General features: G+C 34.6%; 1 protein-coding gene across 1 annotated transcript in view; it reads right to left on the bottom strand.

Annotated features, from left to right (window-relative positions):
* The window catches only part of HBS1L (HBS1-like translational GTPase), a gene marked incomplete at its 5' end in the record, with an annotated part of 58,824 nt that extends 39,579 nt beyond the window's left edge, over positions 1–19,245 (bottom strand). Inside the window, 3 exons of the mRNA XM_009706410.1 lie at positions 14,610–14,804; positions 17,098–17,235; positions 19,180–19,245. Of these exons, the coding sequence (XP_009704712.1) occupies positions 14,610–14,804; positions 17,098–17,235; positions 19,180–19,245 (399 nt within the window). The remainder of the gene's footprint in view (positions 1–14,609; positions 14,805–17,097; positions 17,236–19,179) is intronic.
* Between the last annotated feature and the right edge of the window lie 919 nt (positions 19,246–20,164).

Raw genomic sequence — 20,164 nt, 5'->3', positions numbered from 1 at the left:
AAGTTGGAAACAAAAGGCATTAAAAATGCATTGTTCTCCTTTGCACATGTAAATTAGGTAAAGTTAAACATTTCACACAATCTGTTCATAGGAAATTTGCTGGGTGAACATACCATAAAAGGTACATGAGTACTTGTTTTACAAGGATTAAATGTAAAATAATGAAGCAAAACACATACACTTATCAAAACCAAATAAAATAATTAAGAAGGTGCTGGTTTTACTTTGGGTTTTTTTCCTCCAAATTAGAGACTAATATTGATCAAATACCTGCTCTTCCCTTAACTGTTCCAAGATTCCAGATTAAGGGGTAGTGTGTTATGCCATCAGTTCAATTTTCCATTATTCCTCAACTACAAAATATTAAGTAGCTTTTCCAAAAAATTTACCTGCAGGATCACGATTCTTCAATAGAAATTTCAGAAACGCTACTTAAAGTTTTAATACTTTTTCTTATACCAGATTCAGCCTAAAATAATTAAAAAGAAATGAGATTTTTATAAATTATTTCTATGTGGGTAGGACACTTAAGATTTCCTCCTCCTAGATGAATTTTGTTCTCAGTGTCTTCTTACATCATGAAACAAAAGGCTGCAGGTGCAAAAGAAGATGTTTCTACAATATGTTCACAACGTACTAATTCAATACTAAAGATTACATTTTACAATGTGCTATTATTTAGCGGTGTGCTTTCCCTATTTTTTAATATCAGATACCACTTAAATCCGAACATCTTCCCCTCATCATCCAGTCTTACTCCTCTCCTTAATGCTATTTTCCACTCATGGTGGAATATCAAAAAAGAAACAAAGGGAAATGAGGCTTAAAGTCTTGTCACGTTCTTAGCTACCAGTTTTTGGTACTACACCCATAACAATCGGGTATATGAACACGTGTTACTTCACATGTGACTGCTCTCTACTCAAAAAGACCTTGCCTGGTCATAATTAGTCTAGAGAACCAGTATTTTATTCTACCTTACTACTGGGATTCAAAGCCCAGCTTTTCTGATATAGCTAGCTACGTCACCTCTAGTAGCTCTTGCTCGTACACTTCCTAGATACTCTTGTGCTGTAAAGGACTTTTTTCTGTACCCACCTCCTAAAGCCTAGCATCTCCTGCCATCTGGGGAAAAAAAAGAAAAAAAAAGTACAATCTCAGTTTTGTCCTCAGTACTACACAGATGAAAATTCAACAGATCACACACAAACCTACTGAACAGCAGCTGCCTTTAACAAAATCAAGTAAGAACTAAGTACATCCATTGGAGAGGATGACCATATTCTCAAACCATGGCTTGAGCAGCTGGAAACTACTAAGGCATACTTTATTGCCACATAATTTCCTCCCAGTTCATTTCTGTCAAATTTTCTGTTTGTGTAATATCAACAAGCTTCAACATCTACTTTTCAGTTTTCTTTAATTCTAATTGAAGGCATCCTGCTCATTTCCTAAATAAACAGCGTTAGTTTGCCATGCTGTTCTCTTGCTCTGTTCATATACAGAGTACATTTGAGGAAGGACAAAAATGCAGAGGAAGCAATGGCTATTAAAAAATGCAAAGAATGTGAAGAAAGAAAAGCTCTAGCATTCTTTGTTATTTAAATGTGTTAGTGGCAACACATTTATAAACAAAGAATCTGTGAAATTTAGGTGTGAAACTGTTAAAGAGCTCTGAATCGAACTTGCAAAAGAAACTCAAGTTACATCAATGCAGTAGGCTGATCAAGCATACCTAATTTATCTGCAGTCCAGAACTTTCACAGTAATCAAAACAACGTAGTAGCAGAAAAAAAAAGGCAAACAAGTTTAAACGTCTATTACTACAGTTTTAGACACAAATCTTAAGCTACCTGAAAAGCCACAAAGGCAATTTTCCTGGACCACCACTGTACACCACACTGTACAAACATTTAGCTACAACAGATTATACACCAGAAAGACATCATTCCATAAGAAACATATTATGGATGCTACCAGTAACAATGGACATTATTAGGGATTTATTGAATCTAACATTAATTAGATGATTAAGCTGACAATTGGGCTTTCAGTAGCTAGCTAATAAAAAATCCTAGTATTAAGCTCTAATTGTATTTATCAGGGAAACTGTTGCCAGAAGTGCAGACACTGGTCAAGCTGAAGCAAGCAAGGTAAAAGTAAGCTACCTGACATACATAGCAACATACATTTGAGAAGTACAAAATAAATTAAAAAAAAAAAAAAACACACACACACAAAAAAACCCACAAAAAACAACTGTTCTGCATTAAAATTTAGGAAAAGTTTATAAAAATTGCCCCACCCTTCAGCATAAGAAAAGTATTCACTTACATAGTTAAGTTCTCCCGTTTTAATTGCATCACGTTTTACATGATCTGCATTACTTGTCTACACTTGCATTATTTATACAAATCATTACTCTGAAAATTTCTTTATTCCACATTTTCCTATGAACTCTTCTGGCAGCAGACAAACATATCTGAATTCCAGAGTTATTGAAGATGAACTTGTTTAATTAAAGTCTAGAAAAAATGGAGACTGAACATTGCCATAATCTGAATAAGGGAGACCTGTATTTGGAAAATAACAACCTATGTACAGATGTGATGTGAACAGCACTGGAGGGTCTATTCTTCGTTGCTGAAATCCTGCAGAGACACACATTGATTTATAAAAAGCTGCGTTATCTGAGTTTAAAAGAAAAACTGAATATAGTAAAATATATCCTGTAGTTTTAAATAAGCTTTGCAAGATTTATCAGATGCAGATGAATGCCAGAAGTTCATTTGACAATCTGAAGCAGTGCATTTCACTCTATCGTGACTTAAGAGAAGAACTTGCATGGACTCAAGTTCATTGCTTAATGTTTTCCTCTTCCTTGATGCAGTGAAACAGTAGTTAGACATTTCACATTTACAGTAGTACCTGCAAGCACACAGATAGCATCCAGAACCTTACAAGAGCTTGTTTGTATACATACGTTATCAGAAAAATAGCGTTAAAAGCATACAATTCAAATGACATTTTTGCCTTGAAAAACGTTTACTTAAAATCTTTAAGTGGCATTTTTCCTCCTTTTTTCAACTTAAGCATAGCACTCGGTGTATATGCAGTTTCACCATCTTGCCTAATTGACAAGCAAAGTTAGTCATTTTCCTGTTTGTGTGGGTCAGCAATAGGGAAGAGGAAAACATTAAAAATAGGAAAATGTGATTCTAAAACCACAAAAAGTGGTAACAAGGACTCAAACAAGGAGGACTCAAACAAGGAGTACCCAAAACAACTTCAACTTGTATTTTGGAATGAATTAGATATAAATTTTCCATTTAGGCTGACCTTTTACATGCACTAAAAATATGGAAGAAGAACTGAGGCAACAACCAGTCAAAGCTCTTCCACATCTCTGCCAACTGGGCATCTCAGTCTCCGCAGACAGAGGTATTTTCCATATTAAAAGTTACGTAGTTTTCCAAGCTTTTGGCATTTGAAGCATGGATTTCTGACAGTGATTCTGACAGTAGACTCGTCAGTTTTAAGTTTAATGGCTATTTCAAGTGTCACAAGTATAACAGAAGGAAGGAACCTGGTACTTCAAGTATTTGTAACTGTCCACTGAAATGCTAGCTTCATGAAATACAGAAGCTGAAATGATGAAAAAAGGATAACAGCTTGTCACCCAAGAACAAACCAGTTCAGATGCAAATAGAGGCACACAAGTAGTGGCTGGGAGGAATTTCTGTTGGTATGTATGTGACATAAGACACTAGACTATGCAACTAGTACGTTTTATAACAATATTGAATCACACAGAATAAAAAAAAAGTATACTGCTGCAGAAACATATCCAGAAGACAGTACAGAGATAAAGCGGGTATTGATAACACAAATTTTACAGGGAAGGAACAATAGTATTTGTAGTGAAAGACACCTAGCATAATCAAACATTGTAAAGTAATTTGGTGTTTTAAGCTTGCATTTACACCTTCCTGGCTTTTACCTTTTAACTTAATTTCTAAATTTTTACATGTGTTTCCTATTAGCATTCAAGCTGCTTTTCATCAGTAACTGATACATTTTAAACTGTTTCTTTTGCTTCCACAATTTTGGATTTGATATGCCTATACTTCTAATGTTTAGATGTCTTACTAGTTTCTATAGCTTAAATGCATTGGTTTACAACTGCGAAATACTACTGTCTCAGCCTTGTCAACAGCCTGGTTTTAAGTACTCAAGTGCAAACTCCAGGTAAGACCTACAATGTTTAAACTGATATTCAACAGCACTACAGCAGCAATCATTCATCCTTAAAACTTAACAAGATTTAAAAAAAATAATGTGACTTCAACCATACCTTCCTGGCACTCCAGCAATCACATCTGAGAACTTTAGTACTAAAGACATGGAGAAAAGCAACTGATGGTTGATCTTTACCATGACCTGAAGGGACTGAGATAGAAGGCTGTAAGAACAAGTGGAGCTACTGTTTCCCCAGGATCTCTGGAATCCTTAAGTTCTAAAAAGGACACAATCATTTTTAGTTTTATCTAAGCTCTCTTAGCTTCCAAGCAAAACACCCAACTTTCATACATGATATAGTCAAGTACGAAAATGATTGACTTTGTGTTGGTTTACACTTTGTCCAAAAAAAAAAAAAGTAAACCAAATTAGTGCTAAAGGACCATGAAAGAAAACTCAGAAAAAGCCTGGAGTGTCACTTTTTCCAGTGTAGGTGTACAGTATGTATGAGGAGAATCTCAAAAAGCTATCTCAAAGGATTTTAAAAAGCTCTTCATTGCTGGTGACACATTTTTCCCTGAAATAAGCCACTTCCTTTCTAAAACCCACACAGTACCTCAGTGTCAAGATTCAGTAACTTCTCAAAGTCTGTGTATATATTTTTCTTACACAAAACACGGAAGTCTTAAATTCTCATTACTTTCCATGATTTAAGATATACCTATATCATCAGTCATGTCAGATTTCAAACATTTCCATTCAGTAAAGAACACATTCTCTTTGTCACAGACTGAATACACGCCGTATCTGAGTACCATTAAGTACCATGGGCTCTCATTACTACAGCAGGCATTTGAAAACCGTCATGTTACAGAAAAGTTAGCACAGCCAATTGAAGTTGGGGACAAAAATTTCTTCTGAGCTACCCAGGTATAAATAATGGGATTTTCAGATATGCAAAATCAAAGCATTAGAGCCCAGTATGATAAACGGAAGTAAAACCTGAGGGACTCTAAGCTAATGAAAATATGTTGTACATCACCACTAAACTTTAGAATGTTTGCTCCTCTAGGATTTCTTTGGAATTCTCCCTATAAATAAAATCCAAAAGCATAAGTTTGTTTGTTTTTTTATTTAAGACTCCCAGCTTCACTTGTCCATTAACTACAAAGCAAAAGTGATAAAAGTTATCTATTAAAGCACAATAATCTGCATTCTGACACTTTGCACTAGGAACCAACTACTATCACAGTGTCCATCTAGAGCACAAAAAGACAGAAGACAAATAAGTATTCATGCATGGACTGAGAAATGCCCATCATTCTGAACAAAAACCAAAACTTGCTGCATTCAACTGAGTGAAAATAAAAAGCTAATTACATTAAGTCACATTGTGGTGATGTTTTTTGGATTTTTGTTTATTTGTTACTGGTGTAAAGCAAAAATGAAGGAAGATATTTATAGAGGAGTGACAAAAAAAAAATTCTAGAAAATGGAAAGATAAACATTATTAACAAAATGCAAACTAAGCAGCTACTAATTTTCCTTGTAGCTTGTATTCTTGAAACTGCCCACGCTGTCTTAATAGCTACATCAAAAACCTGAATACATGCAGTAATAAAATCATAAATAAAAAATAAATGTCAGTGAAGAAATACCTGCTTCTCTACTAACAACTGCAAGCAAAGTAGAATAGTCCAATATTTAGAGTAGACTTAAGCTTGAGATCCACGCTCTATTCCTAGATTATGTGGCACACCATGAGTAAGGCTTTTCAACTTCCTGTGCCTTACCTTCAATTTTGACTCTTTACTGTGAAGCTTGTTTCTTACCATTTATTATTTATACATATGGTCCTATAAAGGCCCTGTTCTTGGTGCTATCCCTGAGAAATTAACATAAAACAAAATAGCCAGTGCCCCGACAAAGACAGCTCAACTACGGAAATGACTTCATCAAACAAAGACTAGATTCCTTGCTACTCCAACAACAATCACACTAAAGATGCTCAGTTCACAGTAGTGTTTATTTCCTGCAAGGACTGCACATTTACAGACATCTGACCTCCTTCTGGTTCATGTATCACTAAAATCAAAAATCTTAGTGTCATAAAGTGGTTAACAATTCCGTTAATGGTGCCTGAAATGGAATAGAATCTAGCTCACTCACCAGTATTTGTTCTGCAATACTAACATGGGCAAAAAGAAATGAAAATGTAGTTTACCCAGAAAAAGCAAGCAGAAATGAAACGAATATGCACAGAACGCAGATCCTTTTGACTAAGAGAGTACCATTCTTATATAAACATTTTTTAGAAATTTGAACTTCAAGAAAGGTTTCTCAGAGAACCTATAAATATCAGCTAAATTTCATCAAACAAAAATCCTTGCTTCTCTTGAGTATACTGAAAGCAAACTTACTACAATAGTGCATTTCAAATTGCAGTCTGAACATCACTAATATGCACTGCTGAGACAGAAGTGAAGGACGCCTGAGAAGTGCTACATATGTCAAGAACATATGTCACCAGTTAAAAAGAAATTTATATTAAGATTTCATTCTTTGATTTTATAGACAAAAAGACTCAAAATAGCAAACTGAAATATTAAAATAATGTCCATCTTCATCAGCGATTATCTCCATACATTGACATGATGATGAGTAAATACTTCGCAAGCAACTTTTCTCTAAAATCTCCATATTCTCATTATAAAAAAAAAAAAAAAAAAAGAGTAAGACAATTTTCACTAGTCTTCATAAGTCCGTAATTCTCAAATTGTTCATGAGTTCTCATTCAAAATGTATCATTTTAATCTCTGGTGACTATAACCATTTTACAGGTTCTAGTCATCCCCTGGTCATTTTATTACCAGAAAGTTGTTAAGAAGGGCAATGGGTTATGTTCTAAAGGAATCGTACCAACACTAAGCATCCAAATCAATTATTTGACGAACAAACCACTGACATACTTCAGAAGTCACTGACAATTGTTTTTAATGGGCCATTTTTAAGTATGCAATGTAACATGTCCAGATAAAAGAACACTTCCATGACAACACAGACACCACAAACCCATGAACCATTTCATAAGAATCGTTCATCTCAACAATCACCTAAAATCCCAAACTGCAATTAGCTTTTACTTTTCGTAAAAATGTATACTTCAACAAACAGTCTGCATAAAGAAGCAACTGGCTGTATAGTACAGTAATATAGTACAGTAAAATAGACTCGTTCCCATCGAACTGTGTTAAGATAGCAATTTGGGAAGAACAAAAGAGCTTGCTTCAAGAAACAAATAAATAAATCACCATTGGCTTTGATTTTTGTTTCATCACATTGTTTTCTAGTGTAGACTAAACACACCAGTTTCACAAAAAAAGTTTCTCTTACTTCCTCACAGAAAATCCTGTAAGGCCAAAAGCATTAGTACACACAGAAGTATAGATAACTTGGACTAATGGCATCTAAATAGCAGTTTTGGACTCAGTGAATTGAACATAAAATCTACTTGAGTTTATCAGTTGTCTACACTTCACAGAAACCAAAAAAGGATGCAAGTTATCCATAAAAATTCAACTCAATTTCTAAAGAAACAAAAAAGCAGAGAAGCATCCCCTTTCAGCACTTTAAAGAGTTTATTTTTACTGCATGAATTACAATGTGATGAAAATTTTGCTTTTTTTTCTCCCAACAATTCATAATCAACATTTAATACAAAAACATTTTAACAACTTTGAAAAGTTGTACATTTTAGATTTGAAAGAGATGTGAATAATTGTGTGCATAACTAAACTACTGCCCTTGTATCAAGGCATTGTAATAAACTACATACCTTTCATAAAGACAACCTATAGCCTATCTTCATACAAATCTTTTGTATAGCTATAGTTTTGCAGTAGTAGTAGTTGCTCTTTAACTTTTTGCATAAGTGTAGATTTTAAGAAATTGCTGATTACTGAAAAATATATTTGAATGACATGATTAGAGGAAATAGGGCAAAACAAAATTGCAAAGACTACCTCACTGCACCCAGTTAGCCTCTTAGAATAAGATTTTGAAGTATTATTGTGCAACATTTCCAGAAATTCAAGTAGCTTGCTCCCTCTGAAGCTTCCTGAGAAATGTCTGAACAATTCAATGAGAAGTTACTCATATAGTTATTTCTGAATAAAAGGTAAAAACCAGGTGTGTGAAATTTTAATCCCATGGGGTTTTTTTTAAATTTGAAGCTTATGCTCCTAACATTCTACAATTTCCTCGCAACAAAAGTGTCTTCTGTTACAATTAAAAAACAGCTAAATATAATTATGTTAAGTCACATCCCAAAGGGTACAAAGCATCAATCACCTTTGATATCCCAATGGGGGTTGTTATTTTCCTACTCTTCTCATACTTTGACTTTCAATTTGCCCTGGTTTTCAAAAACAAGTTCATATAGAAATCAACTAGAAAAAGGAAACCTAAAAGAGAAAAATGGAACAGATATTTAGAGACATTTTAAGAATGATGATTTTAAGAAATCAACTGTAGTAGCTCTAATTTCTACTGTAACAAAGAGCTTGAGAACTAACTTTAGCAGTTGCTTTTTTCTTATTTCACTGATATCCTTTCCTTCTTAAGATCCAGGTAAGGTTTAAAAAAATGCTATCAAAATGATCTAAAAAAATAATTTACAAACCCATTTCTAACCAAAAGCAAACTGGAGCCTCAACGTGATATCTGAAGACACACTAGTAGATGCCAGTTTTTGCCTTACTTTTTCCAAAGGAATCTTCCATGGAAAGAAGTATGCCCATGCAAACCTAGACAAGAACTGGAATCTGTTTCCCCAACAGATACAATCATTATAGAACACTCAATCACAACTCTATCTCTATCAGGTAACTTAACAAGAAATTGTAAGTCAGTCCTTTAAGAATATGCATTTTATTTAGGTACATAAAACAATGTCCAGAAGTCAATTTTGTATTAAAAACATTCAGCAGCCACTTATAAATTATGTACAAAATAAATTTCATGTACAAAATACCTTAGGAGTACACAATCTGAATACCAGATGTAGTCTATGTAGTTTAGTATTATCTTTTTTATGTCCATATGTAAACACAGACAAAAGTACTTTGCAATGTTAATATGTGAATTCCAAAACACAATTAACCCTTATTAGACAAATGGGGGGAAAAAGTAATATACATACATCAATAAAATAAGCTCACTGTGTTAAGCATAAAATAGACAGATTTAGTTAACGAGAATTCTAACATTCATTAGGCAGAAACACTTCAGTGCAAAGGCCAAACACAGATTTGTTATACAAAAATGCTGTATACCGTAATATCATGCAGTATTCTAAGACAATTAAACCTGTCACTGATGACACAAACCTGGTTCTCAGTAAGGAAATTAGGGAATAATTAAGGAAATTATTAAAATATCTGTTTCATTTAAAAAGCAAATATAGTAACACATTACCTTTTGTTCATAAAAACAAAACTGTGAAATTTTTCATGCATGGAAGTAAATAGTCTCTGCTGAAAGTTATTTGGAATGCAGGTTTATCCACCACTTAAGCACCTTTCTGCAGTGTTCAGCCTGCAGGTTTATACTAATTCAAGGCTCACTTTAGGATTCCTGAAGAAAAATCCCCCCTACTCCTTATACACTGAACAGCATGTATTGCTTCTCCAAGACCACTAACAACACTGAGACAAATGCAAATAAAAAAAATATTTACATAGAAAACCTAGCCACCTAACAAGATCCAAAGTTGCTTATCAAGGTATCAATCCCACAGTAAGATCCACGATAAACACATAATGCTGATGCCCTTTGGCTTCAGTCACTTGTTCAAACTTTAATCTGCATGAAACCTTTGGCAAAACTGAGCTCCACATTGCCACCTACTAGTTGTACATACTTTCCAATGGAATCTATAGGACACACATTTAGGTCTATGTCCAGTTCAGGTTCTAAAATTATTAAAAATTCTAAGAAGTTTTATGCAAAGAAGAGCAGCCAGGGGAATGAGAAAACAAAACCAAAGAGAAGTTCAACAAGAGTAAGAGAAAAGATTTAGAGGGGAAAAAAAGCTATTAAATGAAAATTCAAAAAACCCCACATGTATTAGAAATCTCTACCTACATTAATTAGGGCCTCAAGAGTATTTGAAACATAAGAAAGCAAAACCAGCTAAAAATATACCAAGCATGATGATGCCAAACTTTGCACTAATATTTTACTTTTAAAAATCTGAATTTCACTACTAGTAGAATATACACAAGTTTGGAAAAAAATGAACTTTAAATAGGAGATTTTGTCTCAGTGGGAAAAACAGACTTGGACTTTTAAGCAGTGGAAAGTTAATATTTGGACTAACTACAGAGATATTGATTGCTGAAATGCATTTCACAATGTTCAAAAAGCAGAATTTTCTATTAAGACTAATTACTAAAACAATCAGTATACAAACAGTATCAGCCAGACTCCTATAGGAAGTCCTCTGAGGAAATAAATCAATTATGCTCCTGCTCATGAATTTACCAGATCATAGTACATACACTGGGTTGTATCATTTACACTTCAATGCTTTAAGGCACTTAAAATAGGTAACGATACAGATGGCTAGATTAACATGTCAACTAGAACATAAAGACTGTAGCACTGTCATTATATAAAACTTTTATTAGTAAGGGTAAGAAACATTAATTTCATTCAAGAGGTCAGAGGTCACACTGCTTTAGTCCTAAATCACAACAGCATCAACTAAACAAGCAAAATATACAGAACATTAAATTTGTACCTGAGAGCACTGGAACATGTTTTATTTTCCTTTAGAAACAAAACTGTAGTGCAACCTGAAGTCAAGAATAAACTTGAAGATTTTGTCTTCTTTTTGATGTAACATGCTCAATAAAAATTAGAGTAAAACCAGATTAAAATTATAACTACTGTTGCATACTAGCTGGGAAGTTTAGCATGACTAAGTGTATGGCAGTATATGAACAAATGTATTTTTCTAGTTGCAGCAGTACCTTTATTGCACTTATTGCTGTTCAGAATCTAAAATACTGACATTGACTCTGGAAATATATTAAAAGTAGTAATGTGAACTAAAAGGAAAGTTGAAACATACATGTGCAGTTACTAATTTTACTAACAGGGGCACTGAATCTGGTAACTATCAGCTAAAAAAATAAGTCCAGAATGTCCTGATTCTGATCTTCCATCTAAAGAGTCAAAGTAACAGCAATGGGTGCAAACAGTAGAAAAGAATATATTTCCATTACTAAAGGAAGTTTTCTTCAAAACAGACAAGAGGCAGACACAAACAGCACTTATTCTTTGCCTGAATTTTTTTTTCCATTGAGCAAAGACTGTCATGCTAAAGTTGAAAGAATTGTTATTCCAATACTTTTCTGAAAGACTTGACAATAAACAATAAAATCCTAGTGAAACTTCTCATGAAGCACATGCAACATGTATATTCCTACAAAATAGCTGGTTTAAAAATCTGAATATCACATTTTGATAGCTGATTAGAGGGGGGGCAGATAATTTTAATTGCTTGCTCCCCTACAGATTTGGTCCTATCAAAAACTATACATGTTCTACCACAACTAAAATTGTCAAAACCTGAGGTTAGTGAGTTTTTGAAGAACTACAGGTATCTGTCATAATATTGTAATAAAGACAGAAGAGGATAATGACATTGACTGGAAATACAAATTATAAGACAGGCAGTTTAATAACACACCTTATTAGAAAAAGCTAACTTTAAGAACATTTAATAAAACAGTTGTAATATAAACTGAGGTTCCAGCTCCTCAAACTATACACCATATAGCAAAACTAAATTACTTTACAAAATAATAATTCAGTGTTCTTCCCAATGAACTGTATCTTCAACACCTAGAGAGATGTTTCAAGAAGTCTAAAGGTGTTTATAGAATTTTGCACATGCAGTATCTATATACTAAAGTTCAAGACTTTGTAAAAGTTAAAAACGTTAACTTGTCCGTGAAAATTCGGCAAAAATAAAGATATTCAGTGCAACAGTTTGAAAGTTCACATACAAATTTGCTACCAAACAGTGAGAACTGTAATATGTCAATTAAAAAAATTAAAAAATTTAATTCTGGATTATAAATAGGTCCTATATAATTATTTTTTTTTTAATCTACCAGGAAAATCTACTGATTTCTGCCCTCCCCCCCACTACTCTCTTGTAAAAGCTCTTTTTTGGTTAGCTTTCACAATATCATCAGGAGATGCTGATTTGAAGTCAAATGGTGTTATGGCTATTATAGGACCAGTTTCCTTGGGTTTTACGTCTTGTACTTGTCTGCTGTATAGGAAAGCTTTATGTATACCAATTGTGCGCCGCTTATAACCTTTTGGAGGATAACGAAGACACAAGGTTAAAGCAAAAGCTGAAGGTCTTGCACGCAGTGCCTTCATCCATGAAAGCGACAAATCCTGTCTCTTAGGAATAAGCCCTCTTTTGGGTTTTTTATTTGCTTTGGTAAAACCAAAACATTTTCCTTGTTTTTCTTTTAAAAGTTTAGTTTCAGGACTTAAGATATCTGACTGTCCTACCACATTTTGTTCTGCAGGTACACCTGCATTTTTCACAAGTACACTTAAATCAATGTTGGTTCTTTCAGAGGGCCTCAATTCAGTTACACTGAGCATGGGGAAGTCTGTCCTTTGTTGAGTTTTATCTATTTCAATAGTCTCTGCTATTAAATCAGAGAGTGATAAATTCTCAACTTCCTTTAGTGGAGAAACTTTAGAGAGGGCTAGAGAAGACAAAGAGCCTGTTAGCTCTGGCATCCCACCTGAAGTTTGGGGTTGACTTACTAGTTGTGATAATGGTGAGGTTCCCAGTTTTGTATCAGTGAGACTTGCTATTGACTGGGTATAAAGATCAGCCAAAGAATAACAGTGGCTAGCACTACCTTCCTGGTGCTCCTGAAGTAAGTCAGCCAACGATGTACTTCCAGACCTTAACATTGGCAAAGAAGCCATGTCTGAAGAGGGGCTTTCTTGTTTGCAACTTTCCACAAGTGAAGAAAAATTTTCAAGAAGTTCATTCTTTCTATTTACAGTATGACTGAGTTCATTATCAAGAGCCAGTTTTCCTAAAGCACTTGTTAAACATGGAGGACTGTAAAAATTTGCATTACTATTACAATTAGAAGTATTTGAGGAAACAAGAGGAATGCTCTCTTCAGGACTCAGAGAATCACAAACCACATTCTGCATCAGCAAGGATTTCAAGTCCTGTGTTTCCTTGCATTCCAACTTCTTAAAGGAAGAATTTCCAGACAGGTTACTTCCTATGCTAAAGTAAACATCTTCACCGTCAGGAATCGAACTTACTGCATTAGCACTTTCTGGTAGTTGATTCTCTGCCTGTTTATTCATAGGTTCACAAAGTGATGCTTTACACAAATCACTGAAAGAAGATGATGGAACAAGTGAAGAGGATTTCAAGTCTTTCCTTTCAGATGAAGGTATATTGGATTTTTCAGCACTAAGGAGCACTTTGTCATTTGTAATTAAAGAGTAACAAGCTGAACCACTTTTGGCTGTCAGGTTTCCAAACCCAGGTTTGCTGGTGTTGTCAGCAACATTTTCTACTGCACAAGAGAAACTGTCTGTATCAATACACATTTCTGGACTACAAAGTAAGTCTCCTTACCTTACAATAGCCAGTAATTTTCAGATGGAAGTGCAGTCACAATGAGATATCCGATTTTTTTTTAAAGTTGACAGCAGCAACAAAAAAATCAAGGAGAAACATGAAAAGGCATTTAATTACTAAGTGTTATCCAAAGATAGGCAATGTTCTACAATTAAATTATGAGTATCTACTGAAATACCTAAGAAACCTTAAGAATCAGCAAAGAATGCCAGTAAAGATTACAAAGATTTAAACATAAATCAAAGCAAGAAAGTTACTGTATAGACACTACCGAAAAAGGGAGGTATTGGTGATGAGAGATGTCAGTTCACCAAACAAATAATGGAACTGCATAAAACTGAAAGATGTTGTCCAACTTTTAAGGACATGTATTCATTCAGTTAATTCATGTATTAGAAATCAGAAATTTACTGTGAACTGCAGACATCTGCAGTTTGAATTTAAGCTGACACTAAGGTGTTATTTTGACTTCTAGCTCAAGAAAAGCTACCATTTCCTTCAAACGTTCTTAGAACACAGAAAAGACGACTAAGTTGGTCTTTTTTAATTTTCTAATAAATGACTAATGCAGTAACAAGCATCTTCACGGCCTGTAAAGCCAAAATTAAACCGTACATAGAAATGACTCATCTTGAATGTAAACAATTAAATAGAAGTATACCTTTTGTCGTCTTTCCTACAATCACAGTGTCTTCGTTCTTGGTCTTCACATTTTGCTTACTGCCTTGTGAAAGCACAAGATCCAAAGCCTTCTGTACATCAAATTTACTATCCAGTACTGCTTGCACCATTGTTTGCTCTGGTACAGACTCTGCCAAGACTTCTCTCATTTGATCAAGGCATGAATTAAGACGGGCTAAAAGAGACATATCACCATTATAAGCTGCACAAAAAAATGTCTTAAGCGGCCTAACCACTAGCACCACACATCTGATTAACAAAAACAGAAAAATATCACAGTAAGAGATAAAACCTTTAGAAATTAATTTCAATCTCACTTATTGCCATGATAAACTTTGCCTCCAAAAGCTGCAGAATATTTGACTCATTTCAGATATTTCTATAAGGAACATATCACTGACTACTATTTATCAGTCTATAAAGTCTCAAAATTGAAATACTTTGAAGTTGTAAAATTAACTACCTTCACCGAACAGAAGAAATACAAATAATCACCTTAAAATTATCCAAAGTAATTTAGTAAGTCAACATGGAATCCCATTGAACAGCACATTTCAAGTGTTTACAGATGCTATAATTAACACTCAAAGTAAAACAGCATTTTTGGGGGCCTCAGGCCTTAACAACTGAAAACTCTGGATCAACAGGTCAGGTCTGAAGTTACCTGCAATCTTTACCTTTCCTAAACATCTAATACATTTTTTGGCTCACAAAATCAAATTTCTTTGGAGCTTGTTTCTGCAACTAGTATAAACCTTGACTAAGGTAAGTTTCTTAAGTCTTGACTTGCCACACAACAAAAGACTGAAAATTCACCAGGCTGCCACTCACTGGAAGTAGTGTGTTGATCAGACATACAAACACAAGAGAATAGAAGAAAATCTTCCTGAGATCACAGTTTCTGCCAGTTTAGATTTTAGAAAACAGGAACTGAAGAACAGGAAGAAGACTACAGATTCTTTATTTGAAAACCTCCTCAAAGACAGTGATGCTTAAAGCGCTTTGCTCACGGAATTCAACACCACAGAATTCCAACTTCCTCAAGGTTACTTAAATCAGCACCCTCGACCCCTAATCCAAATAGCAAGTCAGTGTTCCCCAGACATTTGCTCTGCAAAACAAGTAGGGTCACAGCCCTGCACAATGTGCTGGTTGGCCATTTTATTATTCAACGCTCAACAAGGACAATCTTGCCAAATTCTTTGCAGCCAGATTGGCTGCAGTCAGTAATTTGGTATTAATGGCCAACACTGCACCCTGTAGTGCAACACATAACACATCTTGTGGGACCACTGCCGCTTCACAGTAGAAATGGTTATTTCTATGTTTCTTTTAGATTTTTTTTGAGTCCAGAATATTACTTTCCTTCTTGTTCCAATATCAATCCTTAACTGATTCAGTCTGTCAAAAGCATTCTGAAAAGCCAGGGTATGATATTGTCTTCATCACTCATATCCACATACTGGCTGATTCTTTCAAATTGCCCTCTATGGCATTATTTCCTGCTGTAAAAAACATAAATACTACACCCCAATTTATCATATTTACCCATATGTCTATGCATTAGCATAGCTTCTACCAATTTACTTGACATGGAATCTAGATTGTTTCCATTCTATCTATTGTTTCTGAATTTTCTGCAACTGGTTTTAAATACCAAATTTCATTCATGTATTTTATTGTCTATTTGTTCACCAACACACTTTACTCTGAGCTTATCAACATTTTTAAAATAACCCTGTTTATTTCCAAAACATTAAAAACTAGGTTAACTATTAATACTTAGGAGAGAGACTTGTGAATCTCCTTCACAAAGAATGTAATTAAACTATCAGGCAGCAAGTTTAAAAAACAAAAGCAAGTATTTCTTCCCCAAGCACTCATCTCAGAACTTGGCTTGTAAGTGGAATTCACAGCTGCAGAACTGAATAGAAATCAAGGTCTAATGAATTCAAAACAGAGTAAGAAAAGATTGTAGAGCATACAGGTATCTAAAGATATTGGCTACTGTTTCCAGAAAACGTGTGACTTTGAAAACCTCTCAAATACTGCTAATTGCCACAATTTGGAATGCAATAAAAGCAAAAGATCACTCTACAAATACTCTGTTTCTAATACTCTTCCCTAAGCATCCATTTGTGGAGACAAGACCTTGAGCTACACGGATGCTTGACCTGAGCCAGCATAGCTGTTCTTCTGTCTGAATTTTGTATAAAATCTCATTATCTCTAATAAGAAACTAAGAACACATTTCAATGTATGCAACCAAGTTACAAGCAGTATGCAAAAGTTAATTAGGAACTTGAAGAACTGCCACTGAGGCTATGCTCATGAAGGGTGTTCTAGAACAAAATTACTAAATTGTGAGCAGTGCCAGCCAAGTAACAAACATTAATTTAAGACTATTTTAGTAAGTCTTTAATTCATAAAAGAGACTGTTCTCAGAATTATTTATTTTCTATAATTACCTCTATCAACTTCAGTCAACTGATGACTGGATGTAAAATAATCAGCAGTATCATCTGTACCTTCATAGCCATATTCTTCTTCTAATGGCTCAGCAAATGTTGTTGGTTTGTCTCGTCTGGAGTAGATAAATTGAGCTGCTGCATTAGGTAAAAAACAAAGTATTAAGAAAAAAAAGTCACATCTTTTTTCCTCCTTTGGAAACAAAATAAAGGGGGGAAAATAAGTTAGGACGCTGACCTGTTGCTGTGGTTTTGGCATGGGGATGGGACACCACTGTATAATGACTACTACCTGAAGACTGTACAGAGCATGCAGAAGTTCATGCTAGAATATAAAAAAGTCATCATCACAGTGAAACCACAGGCTGGGCAACATCCTTGTATCCATGTAATGCAATGATTCTGCGAAGTTCAGTATTCAAACAAAAGAATATACTCCAGGTTTGAAAAACAGTATTTTCTATACCGAATTATCATCTATGGCCTAGTGTCTTCAGAACCTTCCTTCACAATTCTTTTTTTTACCTCAGTTACAAGTTAAAATAAAATCAGCATGAAAATAATGTTGCTTTTACAGTATGGCACTGTCAAACTACTGATAACAATTTAATGGAGTTGAACACATTCTTCTCCTCTTGGAATTTCATTAGAAATACAGCCCATGAGCTAAAATGTATATTCACACAAAACTTTTAATTAATCGCATAATTCCACTCTGATTTAGCAACACATTAAGGCAGATACAGATAAAACTTCTTGCTGAACATGAGCCCCAGTCGTTACACACTCTCAGAAATGTATAATGTAAACAAATTTCCTTACGTTATGTAAAATTCTCCCCAGCTCTGAAATACATACTGAAAGCATATGCATATCCAGAAGTTAAGTAGTATAGCCTTAGCAACTGTTTCCCAAATGCATACCATTTCATATTCACCATAACTGAAGCAACTATTAAAAGATTGCTATACAATCTGTATCAGATTATTTTATAATTCAAGCTTACACAAAAAAGAATGCTTAGGAAAATTACTGTGCACAAACAAGAACCAGTTTTGCAATTTAGCAGTTTATATTTAAGTAAAAAGTAAACGTTGCACATTTTCATCACAACATAAAAGGCTACCTTAATTCTCAGAAAATGTCTGAAAAATTCTAGCAATTAAACTTAGCAATTAAATGTAAGACAATCTGTTGGGGAATGCGACTACAAATAATAGAAATACACACCTATATTCGCTTATCTAAAATCAACAGAATGACAGAGGAACAGATTTTTAAAGACCTAATTAACTCAAGTACCTGTGGCCAGAGGTCACAGACAACATTACAGTGGCAGTGGATTTAGATCCAGCCTAGTTACCTGCAGCAGCGCAGCTTCACATCAACATCAACCATACTATTTTCAGGGCCTACTTAGCTCTAGAAATACTGCCACCAAATCTGGGGAAACCCTGAACTGATAATCTTGCCAGAGATTTGACTGGAGAACACAACCGAATAGTTCTACAGTCAGGCTGAATTCAGCTGAGCTGAGCTGCTCTAATCATGCCTTACCTGAGCACACAGCATCACTATTTTTATACCTCCTTTGCACAATGAACAAATGCCAGAAGGCTTATTAGCTCCATATGATCTTGCATGAGAACAGAAGCCAGTGAAGACCAGTGCTGCATCCCACAATAAGAGTCCCAACCCCACATTTACTCGAAGTTGTGTAAAGACATCAACTACCAGATGCAGAATCGTAACTATTAAGCCCAGCTTGATCCTACTAACAATTTTTAAAGATACCAAATGTTTCAAGACTACCAACACATTCCCATAAACCATATTTTTACGTTATCAAGTAGATTCTCACCATCCAAGGTAATATACTTGTACAATTGAAGATGTGCCCAGCTGTCTAACGTGACTTCCAAAAGTACAACAATGCCTAACTACCCAACTGACTTTAACAGGATTATGGCCACTAGGCACTGTTCTGAAGTTTCACTAGCTTTTAAATATCGTTTTATTCTAGAAATAAACATCAGAGTAGGAATCCATGGACAATGCTTTTACGCAATCATTTGAACTAACCTGTTGAAGGAGAAATGCAATAATCATCTTCTACTGATTGGCCATACACATCATCATCTTCAAAATCTATGAAGCAGAAACAGTAAGATTAGTAATATTATAATTCAAAGTGTAGGTTTTTACACAAGGTTTTAAGAAATTATCCATCTCTAGTACTCCAGAAGTGCAGTTAAGTACTGTTTGTTTACATAGGTAAGAAATTCTAAGTTATAATAATAGAATTTTAACATGTAATGCTCTATTTATTAGAAAAGCTGAAAATTTTCAAGAGCTGCCATGCTTCACATCTCTTCCTTCAGCATCTCCTTTGGAAGGCTGCCCTCACAGTCCAAAACCAACTTTCTACAGTTCCACAAATCTTTACCCATGGCACTTCTCTTGAGATTTCTGCTTGACCTCTCAATAGTCTGTTCAATTACAATCTCCACTCCAACAACTCAGGATCAGCATTTCTATTCCATATCTATCTACTCAGCTTTCTTCTCTGGTGTATCCTCACGGCCACCTACCTTCCAACTCTAGTTCAGCAAAATAAAAACACAATTCACAATCCCCTTTGAATATGTAAAACTATTTCAGCAAAAAAGCAAGAATCTTATACAGTTACTTAAACATAGCCATATACTTTCCCCATTAAAAAGAGAAAAAGTATCAGGAATCAGTCATCAGGAAACACAAAGGAAATTCCCTCCCCCCCTCCCCAAATAAAAATCCTAGTATTACGTTAATCTTGAAAATAAATTTGTCATTTTCACTAATAATGAAATACATTAAAAAAGTAATGAACTATTTTTGAAGATGTTATTGCATACACTTGGCAGTTTCACAAATAACATGTATTGTTTATTGTTTCAAAAGAGCGAGAGAAAAAAGTAGCTAACAGCAAAAAAATAATCTGCACTCTGATATCAACTTACAGACCACAGAACTGGGACAATACAAACACTGTATCCATCCATAAAAGGCTCAGAATTTGGGGCATGAA

Source organism: Cariama cristata, unplaced genomic scaffold, assembly GCF_000690535.1.
Source record: "Cariama cristata isolate BGI_N322 unplaced genomic scaffold, ASM69053v1 scaffold1628, whole genome shotgun sequence".
Lineage (NCBI taxonomy): Eukaryota > Metazoa > Chordata > Aves > Cariamiformes > Cariamidae > Cariama > Cariama cristata.
This window is presented reverse-complemented; position numbering and strand designations above follow the sequence as displayed.